Raw genomic sequence first — 16,898 nt, 5'->3', positions numbered from 1 at the left:
TAATTTTAAACCCAACACAATGTCAATAAAAATACTAATAAGCCTTTTTCTGAAATTATACATGAACATTTCAAAACTCTTGCAGAAAAATAACCATGCAGGAAAAGGAATGAAAACAAATTAAAAAAAAAGAGTAAAGATGAAGGAGTGAGTACCTGGCCCTACTGAAACACATCACAGCTTTAATCATAAAATAATGGAGAACAACAACATCTACAGAGATCATAAAACAGAACAGAAAGACAGTATGGAAATTCAGCTTGTGATAAAAATGCCCTTCAAAACAGTGGAGTAACGATGATTAAGCAGTGTTGGGACAACTGTATACAGACTTGGAAAAAGATATAGCATCTGTATTTCATTGCTATGATAATTCCTTTATTTTTATCTTGGTAGTTTCAAAAAATGGCGATTTTCTATCATTCCTACCATTCTTCTATAAAAATATGTTCTTCCCTACCACACTGTTTCACGTAATCTCTATGGCTTCATGGATTCTTTATTCAAGGTGCTATATAATCCATTAACACTGTTCCATTAATCCATAAATGTTCAAATTACCCTAGATATGCTCAGTGAGAGCCCTGTAAGGCTGTGCCCTGCCATGATCCTTTTATTATTTGAACACTTCCTTGCTTCCTGGCCCACAAAGATATTCCAGACTCACCTTTCACTTTCCCTGCTCCAGACCTGAAATCAGACATTTCTCCAAAAAGTCCTGGCTTCTTTCTTCAATGAGGGAATAGTCTTTAGAAACCAAAATCTGGATTTCAGATATGTTTATTGCTACCATGCTACTTCATTTCATTTAGACAATTAGGTCAGAAAAGGAAATAAATGTAAATATGTATACATACAATATACTTATGATTTTTATAAGTTTGTCCTGGTAACTCTAATTCAAATCCAATGCAACAAGTTTCTTCTTCACTTCCCCCCATCCCATATTTAAACCATCTCTCTCCTTCTCTTCTCTTTTCATCATAATGATAAGTTTAATTCCCAAGACCAACAGGTTTTCATTTGCTCTATTCTACAATAAAAGGAAAACAAATTCAGAACTATTAAGCCCAACTACTACTAACAACAGACTATTAAATAAATGTCAATGTTCTTTCTGACTTATAACTAAATGATAACAACTTATTCCAAACAATAATGCAATAACGTATGTGGTGACTGTAGCTTACAGAAAAGTGTAAAAACGGGAATATGCATTTATACCTTTACCACTATGAAGTCATATAGTGTTATTAAAAGTAGATGTAGATTAGTTGTAAACATGAACTGCAAATAAGATGGCAACCAATAAAATCTCTAAAAAAGGGTAACTGATAAGCTAAAAGGGAAGACAATTGGCAGAAAAAGAGTGAAAGTCAAAAAATGAAAGAAAAAAATAAGGGCAATGAATAGAAAACAGTTATAAATACATAATAATCCAACTATTTCAATAATCAATTTAAATATGAATGGTCTAAAATTCACTAATTAAAAGACAGATACTGTCAGAGTGGATTAAAACAATACCCAACCATATGACATATACAAGAAATCCACTTTAAAGACACACACTGATTTAAAAAATCAAAAGATGAAGAAAGATAATGCTAAAACTAAAAAAGGGCCTCTCAGCTGGCTCAGTGGTAAAGAAATCATCTGCCAATGCAGGAGTCTTGAGTTCAATCCCTGGGTCGGGAAAATCAGTAGAAGGAAATGGCAATGCAATTAAGTATTCTTACCTGGAAAAATCCCGCAGACAGAGGAGCCTGGCGGGCTACAGTCCATGGGGTCACAAAAGTCAGACACAACTTAGCGACTAAACACAACAACACTAATAAAACCTGGAATGGTAACATTAATTTCAGAGAAAGCAGATCTCAGAACAAAGAACAGTCTGAGTGAGAAAAAGGGATAATGTTGGCGGGATCATTTCTCCAACATAATAACCCATGTGTATTCACCAAACAATAGAGCTTAAATTTGCATGATTTAAAAACTGACAGAATTACAAGGAGAAATAAACAAATCCATCACTACAGTTGCAAATTTCAACGCGCCTCTATCACTAATAGATCCAGCAGGCAGAAAATCAATTAACAATATCAGTTCAGTTCAGTCGCTCAGTCGTGTCCGACTCTTTGCGACCCCATGAATCGCAGCACGCCAGGCCTCCCTGTCCATCACCAACTCCCGGAGTTCACTCAGACTCACATCCATCGAGTCAGTGATGCCATCCAGCCATCTCATCCTCTGTTGTCCCCTTCTCCTCCTGCCCCCAATCCCTCCCAGCATCAGAGTCTTTTCCAATGAGGAATACCAACCAAAAAATCAACTAAATCTAATTGAATACTATATCTAACTGAATATAGAATACTGAATCCAACAACAGCAGACTACTCATTCTTCCCAAGATCATATGGATATTCACCATGACAAACCATATTTTGGGCAAAAAACACACCATAACAAATTTAAAATAGAAATCATACTGAATATGCTCCTAAATAACAATGGAAATAAACCCCAGGAATCAGTAACAGAAAGACAGCTGGAAAACTTCAAAATACTTGGGGATTAAATAAGGTACTTCTAAGTAAAATATAAGTAAAAATATTTCTAACTAAATGAAACTGAAAATACAACTTACCAAAACACGTGTATGTGTCCCCGCCCCCACCCCCGCCCCTTGCCACTTAGGAAGCACCACTATGAACAAAGCTAGTGGAGGTGATAGAATTCCAGTTGAGCTATTTCAAATCCTAAAACATGATGCTGTGAAACTGCTGCACTCAATATGTCAGCAAATTTGTGGCCACAGGACTGGAAAAGGTCAGTTTTCATTCCAATCCCAAAGAAAAACAATGTCAAAGAACGCTCAAACTACCGCACAATTGCACTCATCTCACACGCTAGCAAAGTAATGCTCAAAATTCTCCAAGCCAGGCTTCAGCAATACGTGAACCGTTAACTTCCAGATGTTCAAGCTGGTTTTAGAAAAGGCAGAGGAACCAGAGATCAAATTCCCAACATCCGCTGTTGGGAACAGCGAAAAAGCAAGAGAGTTCCAGAAAAACACCTATTTCTGCTTTACTGACTATGCCAAAGCCTTTGGCTCTGTGGATCACAATAAACTGTGGAAAATTCTCAAAGAGATCAGAATACCAGACCACCTGACCTGCCTCTTGAGAAACCTGCATGCAGGTCAGGAAGCAACAGTTAGAACTCGACATGGTTCCAAATCGAGAAAGGAGTACGTCAAGGCTATATATTGTCACCCTGCTTATTTAACTTATATGCAGAGTACATCATGAGAAACGCTGGGCTGGAAGAAGCACAAGCTGGAATCAAGACTGCCAGGAGAAATGTCAATAACCTCAGATATGCAGATGACACCACACTTATGGCAGAAAGTGAAGAAGAACTCAAAAGCCTCTTGATGAAAGTGAAAGAGGAGAGTGAAAAAGTTGGCTTAAAGCTCAACATTCAGAAAACTAAAATCATGGCATCCAGTAGTGGAAACAATGGCTGACTTTATTTTTGGGGGCTCCAAAATCAATGTAGATTGTGACTGCAGCCATGAAATTAAAAGACGCTTACTCCTTGGAAGGAAAGTTATCACCAACCTAGACAGCATATCAAAAAGCAGAGACATTACTTTGCCAACAAAGGTCCATCTAGTCAAGGGTATGGTTTTTCCAGTAGTCACGTATGGATGTGAGAATTGGACTATAAAGAGAAAGCTGAGCGCAGAAGAATTGATGCTTTTGAACTGTGTTGTTGGAGAAGACTCTTGAGAGTCCCTTGGACTGCAAGGAGATCCAACCAGTCCATCCTAAAAGAGACCAGTCCTGGGTGTTCATTGGAAGGACTGATGTTGAAGCTGAAACTCCAATACTTTGGCCACCTGATGCGAAGAGCTGACTCACTGGAAAAGACCCTGCTGCTGGGAAAGACTGAGGGCAGGAAAAGGGGACGACAGACGATGAGATGGTTGGATGGCATCACTGACTCAATGGACTTCAGTTTGGGTGAACTCTGGGAGTTGGTGATGGACAGGGAGGCCTGGCGCGCTGCGGTTCAAGGGGTCACAAAGAGTTGGATATGACTGAGCAAACAAAGAGTCAGACACGACTGAGTGACTGAACTCAAAATATGTGTGACCCAGCAAAAGCAGTGCTTAAAAAAAAACTGATAACACTGATGCACTTATTAAGAAGTGGAAATCTATATTTCCACCTTAAGAAACTAGAAAACAAACAACAAATTAAATCTAACATAAGTGTGGAAAAAATTAAAAATCAGAAGAAATCAATGACATAAAAACAGAAAATCAGTAGAAAAGAAATCAGTCAAATCAAAACTTAGTTCTTTAAAAAGATCAATAAATTGATAAATCTCTAGCCAGGCTCACCATGGGAGAGAGAGAAAGAAAGAAAACAAATTACTAATATCAGAAATCTTTTGAAAGAAAATACAAAGTACTAACATGAGAAATTCATCACTACTGAACCTCACTGATACAAGCATAGTGAAGAAGCATTACAAACAACTATATGCCAATGAATTTGCTAAGTTATATGAAATAAACCCACTTTCTGAAAGGTACAATCTACCAGGACAAGAAAGAGCTAAGTCAAATAGGCCTACATCTATTAAAGAAATATAATTAACAATTAATAAGCTTCTAAAACAGAAAACATCAGGTGCAGATAGTTTCACTTGTAATTCTACCAAAACATTCAAAGAAAAAAATGATATAATTTCTCTTCCAGCTACAATGATATACAATCTCTTCTAGAAAATAGAAGCAGAAGGGGCACTTCCTTGCTCATTCTATGAAGCAAGCATTTCCCTTATACCAAAACTAGACAAAGATATACCAAGAATGGAAAACTAAAGACCACTATCTTTCATGAACATAACTGCAAAAATCCTCAATAGACTGTTACCAAATTAAATGCAGCAATGTATAAAAATAATTACACCCCAAAATCAAGTGGGATTTATTCCAGGTGTGTAAGACTGGTTCAATATTTGAAAATCAATTAACATAATCAATCATATAATAGGCTTAACAAGAAAAGTCATACAATCATGTCAATAGATGCAGAAAAAGAACTGGACAAAATTCAACCAGAAAAGGGCTTCCCTCATATTTCAGCTAGTAAAGAATCCGCCTGCAATGCGGGAGACCTGGGTTTGATCCGTGGGTTGGGAAAATCCCCTGGAGAAGGGAAAGGCTACCCACTCCAGTATTCTGGCCTGGAAAATTTTTGGGGTCTCAAAGAGTCAGACATAACTGAGCAACTTTCATTTATTTTCACCCAGATAAAAACACTTCTAAGTATGTAGCTCTTCCAGCTACAAGGATATACAATCTCTTCCAGAAAATAGAAGCAGAAGGGGCACTTCCTTGCTCACTCTATGAAGCAAGCATTTCCCTTATACCAAAACCAGACAAAGATATACCAAGAATGGAAAACTAAAGACCACTATCTTTCATGAACATAATTGCAAATTATGAACATAATTGCAATAGACAGAGGTTCCTTCAACCTGATAAAGGCCATCTACCAAAAACCCACAGCTAATATCATACTTAATGGTGAAAGAATGAATGCTTTCACCACATATCAGGAAAAAGATTTGGATGTCTGTTCTTTTATTTTACACTGTAATGGAGGCTTAAGGAAGGAGATTACACAAGAGAAAGAGTAACAGGCATCCAGATTGGAAAAGAATAAGTAAAATTTCTTCTATGTGCAGATGACATGGATCTTGTATATAGATAAATATTAAGAAACCCAGTAAAAAAATTATGAGAATAATTAAGCAGGTTCAACAGAGTTGCATGATACAAGATCAACATACAAAAACAACTGTATTACTGTAGGACGTAATTACTGAAAACTAAGAAAAACAATTCCATTTACAGTAGCATCCAAAAAGAATGAAATAGTTAGAAATAAATTTAACAAAAATCGTGCAAGACTTATACACTGAAAAAATACAAAACACTGCTGAGTGAAAAGATATTCCATGTTCATGCAATGCTTAATTTGCTAATGCTAAGTCACTTCAGTCGTGTCCGACTCTGTGCAACCCCAAAGACGGCAGCCCACCAGCCTTCCCCGTCCCTGGGATTCTCCAGGCAAGAACACTGGAGTGGGTTGCCATTTCCTTCTCCAAAGCATGAAAGTGAAAAGAGAAAGTGAAGTCGCTCAGTCGTGTCCGACTCTTAGCGACCCCAAGGACTGCAACCTACCAGTCTCCTCCGTCCATGGGATTTTCCAGGCAAGAGTACTGGAGTGAGGTGCCATTGCCTTCTCCATGCTTAATTTAACACTGTTAAAAATGCAATATTCCCCAAATCAATCTACCTATTCAATGCAATGCCTATCAAAATACCAGTTGACTTGACTTTCTTGAAAAACTGAGAATTCTCTAGAGATTCTTTGATATTCAACAACAAAAATAAGTAAATAAATAAACTGTTGGTCAGTTGTTGCTTTAGTGGCTAAGTCATGTCCAGCAAGATCATGCACTGTAGCCTGCCAGACTCCTCTGTCCATGAAAATTGTACTACGCCATAATTAAAAACCTAGGTTCTTCAAAATTAACAAGGATGAAAAGACAACCCATAGAACACGTGAAAATATATTCAAGTTATATATCTGAATAGGTACTTGTATCCAGAATATATAAAGAACACTTACAATTCGACAACAAAAGAACAACCCCATTAACAAAGATTTGAGAAGACATTTCTCTAAAGAAGACATACACATGGACAATAAGCACGTGAAAAGATATTCATCAGTTCAGTTCAGTCGCTCAGTCGTGTCCGACTCTTTGCGACCCCATGAATCGAAGCACGCCAGGCCTCCCTGTCTATCACCAACTCCCGGAGTTCACTCAGACTCATCTCCATCGAGTTGGTGATGCCATCCAGCCATCTCATCCTCTGTCGTCCCCTTCTGCTCCTGCCCCCAATCCCTCCCAGCATCAGAGTCTTTTCCAATGAGTCAACTCTTCGCATGAGGTGGCCAAAGTACTGGAGTTTCAGCTTTAGCATCATTCCTTCCAAAAAAATCCCAGGGCTGATCTGCTTCAGAATGGACTGGTTGGATCTCCTTGCAGTCCAAGGGACTCTCAAGAGTCTTCTCCAACACCACAGTTCAAAAGTATCAATTCTTCAGTGCTCAGCCTTCTTCACAGTCCAACGCTCACATCCATACATGACCACAGGAAAAACCATAGCCTTGACTAGACAAACCTTCGTTGGCAAAGTAATGTTTCTGCTTTTCAATATGCTATCTAGGTTGGTCATAACTTTCCTTCCAAGGAGTAAGCGTCTTTTAATTTCATGGCTGCAGTCACCATCTGCAGTGATTTTGGAGCCCAGAAAAATAAAGTCTGACACTGTTTCCACTGTTTCCCCATTTATTTCCTATGAAGTGATGGGACCGGATGCCATGATCTTCGTTTTCTGAATGTTGAGCTTTAAGCCAACCTTTTCACTCTCCACTTTCACTTTCATCAAGAGGCTTTTGAGTTCCTCTTCACTTTCTGCCATAAGGGTGGTGTCATCTGCATATCTGAGGTTATTTATATTTCTCCCGGCAATCTTGACTCCAGCTTGTGTTTCTTCCAGTCCAGCATTTCTCATGATGTACTCTGTATATAAGTTAAATAAGCAGGGTGACAATATACAGCCTTGATGTACTCCTTCTCCTATGTGGAACCAGTCTGTTGTCCCATGTCCAGTTCTAACTGTTGCTTGGACAAGAACAGTGCTGGTAAAGAACATGCAGAAAAGTGGGAGGACTACAAAGACACTCCAGAAGATGTGAATGCATGAAGAAGGAGCAGGTATTAAGAATAACTTGCATTATGCATTTGCTTATTTGTTCTCTTTCTGCCAGAAGCTGGTACAAAGTTCAGAAAAACTATTTTTAAAATGGGTCACAATTACAAGTAGAAATCTGTTGGACTGGAGAAGGTTGGTAGGGACAGGAGACAGGTCATTCCAGAAGGTGTGTGCAGAAGCACTGACACATAAGAGGAGGAAAGGGTAAGGCTTAGGTGCAGCAGAAAGGAGATGCATGATCTGTAAATATCCACAGTTGTGAGAGCTTGCAGACATTAGAGACCACTGCTGCTGCTGCTAAGTCACTTCAGTCGTGTCAGACTCTGTGTGACCCCATAGACGGCAGCCCACCAGGCTCTGCCGTCCCTGGGATTCTCCAGGCAAGAACACTGGAGTGGGTTGCCATTTCCTTCTCCAATGAGTGAAAGTAAAAAGTGAAAGTGAAGTCGCTCAGTCGTGTCTGACTCTTCGCGACCCCATGGACTGCAGCCTACCAGGCTCCTCCGTCCATGGGATTTTCCAGGCAAGAGTACCGCAGTGGGGTGCCATTGTCTTCTCCATAGAGACCACTACAGGTTTCTAACTGAACAGAGATGCAATTCTTGCTTGGCCTTGAAAAAATAACTCCAGCAGCAAGGCAAAGAATAAACTGGGAAGGAGAATGACTGGAGACCTATAGAGGCCACTGCAGAAAACCAGGAGAGACCTTTGTAAACCATAACCAGTGCCACTGCTCTAAACACTAAGTAGGCTGGACAACAATGCAAGAAATAACGACTAAAGAAAGTTGGTGTCTAACTGAGCTTCCACAACAAATTACAAATATGGAACTCCAAAAACCTATGAGAGCTGATATATTCTGCACTTACCTGCCTCCAGCAGCCTAACAAGGCCTACAGGGCAGAGAGCAGTTTGGGGCTCCTCTGACCCAGCAGAGTCATCATACTGCCTGCAGACTCCTGAGAGGACAGAATTTTGGACTCACCTCTAATGAGAAGCAAAGACACCACGGAGACGCCTTCACTTCCATCAGCCTTGCCATGCTGTTTTTCTTTGCACTGCTTACTGCTGGTTTGACAGTAAAGCAAAGCCTATATAATGTTAGACAAAACTAAGTTGTCACCTGGCCAATCCTGAAAGGAAGCGGGTCAATTTTCTTAAAAAACTGTATTTACTAGTAGCTGATTTTTACATTTCAAGTGACTGAAAACATTCTGAATTTATAGTCTGATTTCTTTCCCTTGATCCAGTTGAAACCTAACTGAAGGACTTTTCAGAAATTTTATAAAAATTTATTTTCAGTGTGCATTATTTGCTGCTGCTGCTGCTAAGTTGCTTCAGTCGCATCCGACTCTTAGTGACCCCATGGACTGCAGCCTACCAGGCTCCTCCGTCCATGGGATTTTCCAGGCAAGAGTACTAGAGTGGGTTGCCATTGCCTTCTCCGGTGCATTATTTAGATTAAAAAAAATACAGAATATGGTGCATATTACTAGCTGTACCTGCAATGCTTTTGTGTCTAATGTACTGTTGGTACACCTAATGTACTGTTGGTACACCTAATGTAACTGAAATCCTCCCAAGAGATGGGACGGCTCTAGTCACTCCAGTGCTAATCTACTTTCCAGTTGAATTTCTCAGTATTCTGCCTGTCATGCCATACTACAACCACATTTGCCCTATGTCATTTCCCCAGAACACCATACATGTTCATATGCTGTGCCTTTAACCATGCTCTTCTGTCAGGAATAATAAATAAATTAAATAACTCATCATATACTTCCGAGTACCCACTAAGAGCTAGACTGATACTTAGTGGGCAATTAATATCACACTCCCATCTAGTCTCCACAGCAGCCATACAAAGTCGGTATTACTTTTTCTATATTACCCATAAGAAAATAGAAGCACAGAGAAGTTTGCCTCAGTAATGTCAAATTCCATTGCAAGGAACGCCTTGGACGGCATATGCATCTGGCAAAATCCTAACTTGACCTTCTGAACCTCCCCTCTGGAATCTTCCAATCTCACCGAATATAGTTGATCATATGCGTCTTGAGGGTATTACAACCTTTTGCTCTCATCAAGCTTTTAAAATTAGCATAATCTTTTAATCACCAGTATCTCTCCTGATATATTAGGAACTTACAGATATCAAACATAACTTAACTGGTTTTGCACTTCTGTTTAACAGATTATAGGTGCTCAATAACTGCATGTCAAAATTCGAAGACTACCCTTCTGGCACGCTGCTGTTTCCACCTTTCATGATCCATTTAGCTTCTCCCAACAAGGCAAGTGAAAGGAGCTGGGCTTTAACAGCATTCCTACCGACTGGCACACACCCTGGATCATAACCCTTCCTCCCACTGTATTATTTTGCTAAAGCATCTGTCTCCTCCCACTAAAGGAGCTCAAGGGCAACATCAATATCATCCCCAATTGTGTCTCTCCCCAGGCTTAGCAAAGGAACTGGAAAACCAAGAAAATACTCAAAATTGTCTAATTGAAGTGAAAATAGTCCACAAAACTATCTTTCTAAGATAAAATGAAAAGGAAAATTTTTTTTCAGATGAACAGCTTTAAATTGACGAATACTCAGAATAATAAAGTGCACTTTCACTGCAGCTTCTAAAACTCTCCCCTTCACAGCTGAGTTAACCGAAAGCAATTACAGAGTAATAACGAAATCTGGAAGCAAATATCATTCACCCGATTTATTAATCCTGGCTCACCGAGAGATGAAAGCGTAAGCTGCATTTCTGTCTTTGGCGCCAAGGGCTACTTTTGCAGGTAAGCTACTCCTTAGTACATCTTTAGGCATGTGCTTAGTTGCTCAGTCGTGTCCGATTCTTTTCCACCCCAGGGACCGTAGCCCGCCAGGCTCCTCTGTCCATGGAATTCCCCAGGCAAGAATACTGGAGTGGGTTGCCATGCCTTCCTCCAAGGCAGGGATCGAACCCAGAGATAGAACCAGGTCTCCCGCATTGCAGGCAGATTCTTTACCGTCTGAGCCACCAGGGAAGCCCTCTTTAGGCATGGAAAGCACTAAATAGCTGCAAAGCATGAGTGGGGGAAGGGAGGACACCCCTCCTCGAGCCTCTCCGTAGACACTGACGTCAGCCCAAACACGCGACCTTGAGACCCTTCCCTAGGACCCACGGTCACCCGGGTCACACCCCTCACCTCGGTTCTCCTCCTCCAGGTACCGCACCCGCAGCTCGTCCTCAGGCTTCACCTCTGCGCTGTAGCCCCTCTGCCAGGCCGCTCCCCCAGCCGCGGGCGTCCAGCCCCGGGCCCATATCGTCGAGTCGACCCGAGGGCACGTCCAGGAGCCGGGCAGCCTCCACCTGGGGCCTAGCCGCGCACAGCAAGCGGCCACCAAGCGGGCACGGCTGGCCTGCAAAGTGCCCAAGGCCCCAGGTGCCGCGGAAGCCGCCACCGCCATGTTATCTGTTTACGGCGTGGGCCCGCAGCTGCTGCCCCGCCCACGTCGCGCGCTAGCCAGCCCCGCGCACGCCGCAGGGCACGCCCAGGCCCCGCCCCCGGCTCGCCCCGCCCAGCCACGCCTCCGGGGTCTCCTCCTGACAGGCTCAGACCGGGAATCCTCGCCCCGCCCAGCACCGATGACGGAACTTTCATCGCTCTCAGGCCTCCCTTGTCTGACACGAGGTTTCCTAGCTTGTGCACTCAAGGCAGCAGGAAAGTAATTCTCCAAGGCTGTGGAATATTTTTAGGGAAACAAGAATCCTGGGAGAGAGCCCCCTCCCTGCACTCTCTGGGGTCCTGAGTTAGCTGCAAAGGTAAACCGAAACGTTTGGTCTCAGGTTTGGCCTGACAAGGTAGCGGCACTGCCTGAGACCCCAGTTTTCTCATGTGTTAAGAGTCTTGTCATTGTTTAATCGCTAAGTCATGTCCGACTCTTTGCGACCCCATGGACTGTAGCCCACAGGATCCTCTGTCTATGGGATTTCCCAGGCAAGAGTACTGGAGTGGGTTGCCATTCTCTTCTCCAGGAAATCTTCCCCATCCAAGAGTCAAACCTGCGTCCCCTGCATTTGTAGGCAAGTTCTTTACCACTGAGCCTCCAGGAAAGCCCCGTAAGAGTCGTGGGTTATCAGTTAAACGTGCCTGTAAACATAGGTGATTTGTACCATAGGGAGTTCAGGAAGGGCATGAAGCTCAGTTCAGTTCAGTTCAGTCGCTCAGTCGTGTCCGACTCTTTGCGACCCCATGAATCGCAGCACCAGGCCTCCCTGTCCATCACCAACTCCTGGAGTTCACTCAGACTCACGTCCATCGAGTCAGTGATGCCATCCAGCCATCTCATCCTCCATCGTCCCCTTTTCCTCCTGCCCTCAATCTTTCCCAGCATAAGGGTCTTTTCAAATGAGTCAGCTCTTCACATCAGGTGGCCAAAGTATTGGAGTTTCAGCTTCAACATCAGTCCTTCCAATGAACACTCAGATCTGATCTCCTTCAGGATGGACTGGTTGGATCTCCTTACAGTCCAAGGGACTCTCAAGAGTCTTCTCCAACACCACAGTTCAAAAGCATCAATTCTTCTGTGCTCAGCTTTCTTTATAGTCCAACTCTCACATCCATACATGACTACTGGACAAACCATAGCCTTGAATAGATGGACCTTTGTTGGCAAAGTAATGTCTCTGCTTTTTAATATGCTGTCTAGGTTGGTGATAACTTTCCTTCCAAGGAGTAAGCGTCTTTTAATTTCATGGCTGCTGTCACCATCCGCGGTGATTTTGGAGCCCAGAAAAATAAAGTCTGACACTGTTTCCACTGTTTCCCCATCTATTTGCCATGAAGTGATGGGATGGATGCCATGATCTTAGTTTTCTGAATGTTGAGCTTTAAGCCAACTTTTTCACTCTCTTCTTTTACTTTCATCAAGAGGCTCTTTAGTTCAACAGCCAATGAAAACAAGGGTTCTCAGCCCACTAACTCAGGCAGGTGGCATGACCCTTCCCAGAGTCCAGTAATCTGGTGCCACCATTTTAACGAAGAGGCTCAACCCAACCTTGTGCAGAGGTGGGATTTAGAGCACAGAGGCATTTTCCTCAACCAGACAGACAGAATATCAACTTAAAATGTAGGTGCCCATCAAAGTGGTCTTGCCAAGTGGCACAGTGGTAAAGAATCCACCTGCCAATGCAAAAGACACAAGAGACTTGAGTTCGATTCCTGGGTCAGGAAGATATCCTGGAGCAGAAAATGGCAACCCTCTCCAGTATTCTTGTCTGAAAAATTCCATGGACAGAGGAGCCTGGCGAGATACAGTACATGGGGTGGCAAAGTCAGACATGACTGAAGTGACTTAGCACACACGCCTCCAGTGTTAGACCTTCAGCTTTATACAAAGTAAAAAGATAAAGCCAACTGGGTTCCATTTTTGTGTCTGCTGTGAGAATGTCACTGAGGGCATCTTTTATTCTATGTTCTGTAAAGTAACACTTTTGCAATCTCATGAAGTTGAAGGAAGGAACTTCCAAGGAAAAACTGCTTCCTCTGGTATCTTTTCCCTTTTCTTATAATCATGTTCACTTCTGCTGAGAAACTCAGTTTAATTTACAGCTCAACTACCACAATACTTTTAATTATTCACTGTTTAAGTTATTTACTGTATAATATTTATTAAATATTAATTTCAATATTTATAAAATTATATATTTATAAAATAATTTAAAATTTTTGATATTTAATATTAATTTTAATATTATTTAATCAATAGGTAATTAAATCTCTTTACTATTCTTTTACATTAATTGCTAATTGTTTTGATATCTTTATGTTGGTTCATCAATAGATTGTAAACTCAAGTAAAGGAGTTACAGAACACCTGACACAGTACTATTTGAAATAATACAATTTCAGAAAACACTTGTGATTGATTAGGACAACTGCAGAAGGCTAGTCATAGATTGTTTGTGTTACATTAGAAATCGGAGTAGGGACCTCCCTGGTCGCACAGTGGATAAGAATCCACCTGCTAATGCAGGGGACACAGGTTCAATCCCTGGTCTGGGAAGAATCCATATGCACTGGAGCAACTAAACCTGGGTGCCACAACCACTGAGCCTGTGCTTTAGGGCCCATGAGCCACAACTACTGAAGCCTGCCCACCCTAGAGCACATCCGCCTCAACTACTGAGCCCACGAGCCACAACTACTGAAGCCTGCCCACCCTAGCACATCCGCCTCAACTACTGAGCCCACGAGCCACAACTACTGAAGCCTGCCCGCCCTAGCACATCCGCCTCAACTACTGAGCCCACGAGCCACAACTACTGAGCTTGCCCACCCTAGAGCACATCCGCCTCAACTACTGAGCCCATGAGCCACAACTACTGAGCTTGCATGCTGCAACTACTGAAGCCCATGCACCTAGAGACAGTGCTCCACAAAAAGAGAAGCCACTGCAATAAGAAGCCCAAGCACATCAATGAGGAATAGCCTCCACTCGCTGCAACTAGCAAAAACCCATGCAAAGTAATGAAGACCCAGCACAACCTAAATAAATAAAATTTAAAAAGAAATCCGAGTAAAATGGCTGGCCGATGGCTTTGATGAGCACAGAACCAGTTGAGAAAATACCATTTGGGAACACTTGCTTCTTCCCTAAATGTTGTGACTCTGGTCCTTATTGAAAGGAGTCATGGGGATATCCCCATTTGTAAAGAAAATTGATTCTTAAAAATTAATGCAAATAACAAATATCACCATGACCATAACAACCTGTCAGGGGTGACAGCTAATACATTGTTGTTGCTATTTAGTCACTAAGTTGTGTACCACTCTTTTGTGACCCCATGGACTGTAGCCCTCCAGGCTCCTCTGTCCAGAGGATTTCCCAGGCAAGAATACTGGAGTGGGTTGACGTTTCTTTCCCAGGAGATCTTCCTGACCCAGGGATCAAATCTGTGTCTCCCACATCAGCAGGCAAGTTCTTTACCACTGAACCACCAGGGAATCCCCAGACAATTAATATAGTATTGCCAAATATCAGATCAGACAGACATGACTTTGGATCCTATCTCCATATTGCTTTGCTTTGAGACACTCAGGCATTATTTAAATAATCCATGCTTCTGTGTTTGCAATATAGCTAGCATGATACCTATTTCACCTCACAAATTCTTTTACTTCAATTTCTCCATCTATAGAATGGGAAGGAGTATGCCCATTTTATAGGATTAATAACATAAGTATGTGTAGAAGTTAATAAAAGGAAATCTCAACTAAAATCAGTCTGAAAGGCCTATGAAGGGAGCTCTCACACCCTACCATTCATTGTCAATTACCCCAAAAAGGAAGAGGACAATTACCCCAATAGGAAGCTAATCAATTACTTACCCCAGGAAGTAATTTACACTCACAAACAGGAAGTACAACTACTTTACTGCTCCAGGGGAGGAAGAATAAATTCCTTCTTGCCCAACAAATCAAGCCAATGGAAAACACCACAGCTCAGCCAGTGAGGAGCCAGCATCACCTCAACTTTTACTGTCTTGCAATAAAATTTTATTTTTTTCTTTGCTGATAATGTCTTTTCCTTGTCCTGCCGTCTTAATGATAAAAACCTTCTTTGCTGTGTAACCTCTCCGAGTAGTTCTTTGTTTGCCAGATGAGATGCTGTCCAATTCATGAATCATTTTATAAACCAATTAGATCTTCAAATTTACTCAGTTAAATTTTTTTTTTAATAGATCATGTCCATTTAATAGGATTGATGGGATAAGTACGTAAAGCTCTTGACAGGGAAATGAAATCATAATAGATAAAGTTAACCACCATATATCAGCCTCTTTTTTTAAGTCCATTCCAGATTTTAGATATGTTATTTAATGGCCAGAAAACTTCCAAGTTGGTATTATTATTCCATTTTGCAGATGAGGACACTGAGATTAAGTTACTCACCAAACTTTATGGCTAATGAGTCATGAAGCTGGAATTGGAACCATGATATATATAACCTCAGTCCCCATGTTCTTTAATCACTATTTTGTACAGCCTCTTAATAATGTTAAGGTGTCCAGTAAAATTTAATTTCTTTTGGTTCCTTCTACGTTTCAGAAGAAGATGTGCTCTGGGAACGATGAATATCAGTTGGAAGAGAAAGGTAAGGCTAGTGTTGCTATATTCTGTTAATACTACAACTACTGTCATTGTGTGCTTAGTCACCTAGTTATGTCTGACTGTTTGTGACCCTATGGATTCCAGGTTCCTCTGGACAAGGTATTTTCCAGGCAAGAATACTGGAATGGGTTGCCATTTCCTCCTCCAGGAATTACTATCATTGGTTTACAGCATTTGTGAACTTGCCACTAGGTAGCTCTCATCTAACAGTCTTTTATTCCTCCACATCCTGACACTTTTCTAATGCTTACTTCTTAGTTCAGTTGCTAAGTCCTGTCCAACTCCTTGCAACCTTATGGACTGCAGCACACCAGGCTTCTCTGTCATTCAGTATTTCCTGGAGTTTGCTCAAACTCATGTCCGCTGAGTCGGTGATGCCATCCAAATATCTCAAACTCTGTCACCCCTTTCTCCTCCTGCCCTCAACCTTTCCCAGAATCAAGGTCTAAGCATCAGTTTTTCAGCACTCAGCCTTCTTTATGGTCCACCTCTCACATCCATACATGACTCCCGGAAAAAACATAGCTTTGACTGTATGGACTTTTGTTAACAAAGTGATTCTTTGCTTTTTAATATTCAGTCTAGGATTGTCAGATTTTCTTCAAAGAAGCAAGTGTTTTTTAATTTCATGCCTGCAGTCACCATCCACAGTAATTTTGGAACCCAAGAAAATAAAACCTGTCACCATTTCCACTTTCTCCCCATCTGTTTGCCATGAATGTGAGAGAGTCATTTCCTAGGCAGGTTGATAAGAAGGCTAGGGGTCCCCAAGAAGAGAGGGGTCTGAAATTCTCAAGGAGGGAGAAAGGACAAACTTTTTTTCCCTCTACATTCCTTAGGATTATGTATCCTGCCTGAGGACAATCTCTGGATT

At 41.5% G+C, this 16,898-nt stretch overlaps 1 protein-coding gene across 3 annotated transcripts in view; it reads right to left on the bottom strand.

Moving 5' to 3' along the window:
- The window catches only part of AUH (AU RNA binding methylglutaconyl-CoA hydratase), a 178,883-nt gene extending 167,508 nt beyond the window's left edge, over positions 1-11,375 (bottom strand). For 2 of the 3 annotated variants that reach the window (XM_006067986.4, XM_044940320.2), the window contains exon 1: positions 11,057-11,374. In XM_006067986.4, the coding sequence (XP_006068048.3) occupies positions 11,057-11,318 (262 nt within the window). In that variant the 5' untranslated portion in view covers positions 11,319-11,374. Of the gene's footprint in view, positions 1-11,056 lie in introns of all 3 variants that reach the window. The other variant, XM_044940321.2, reaches the window with a different exon arrangement.
- Positions 11,376-16,898: the final 5,523 nt, after the last annotated feature.

Source organism: Bubalus bubalis, chromosome 3 (assembly GCF_019923935.1).
Source record: "Bubalus bubalis isolate 160015118507 breed Murrah chromosome 3, NDDB_SH_1, whole genome shotgun sequence".
Taxonomy (NCBI): Eukaryota; Metazoa; Chordata; class Mammalia; order Artiodactyla; family Bovidae; genus Bubalus; species Bubalus bubalis.
Note: the sequence above shows the minus strand (reverse complement) of the source record. Positions and strands in the feature narration are given on the sequence as shown.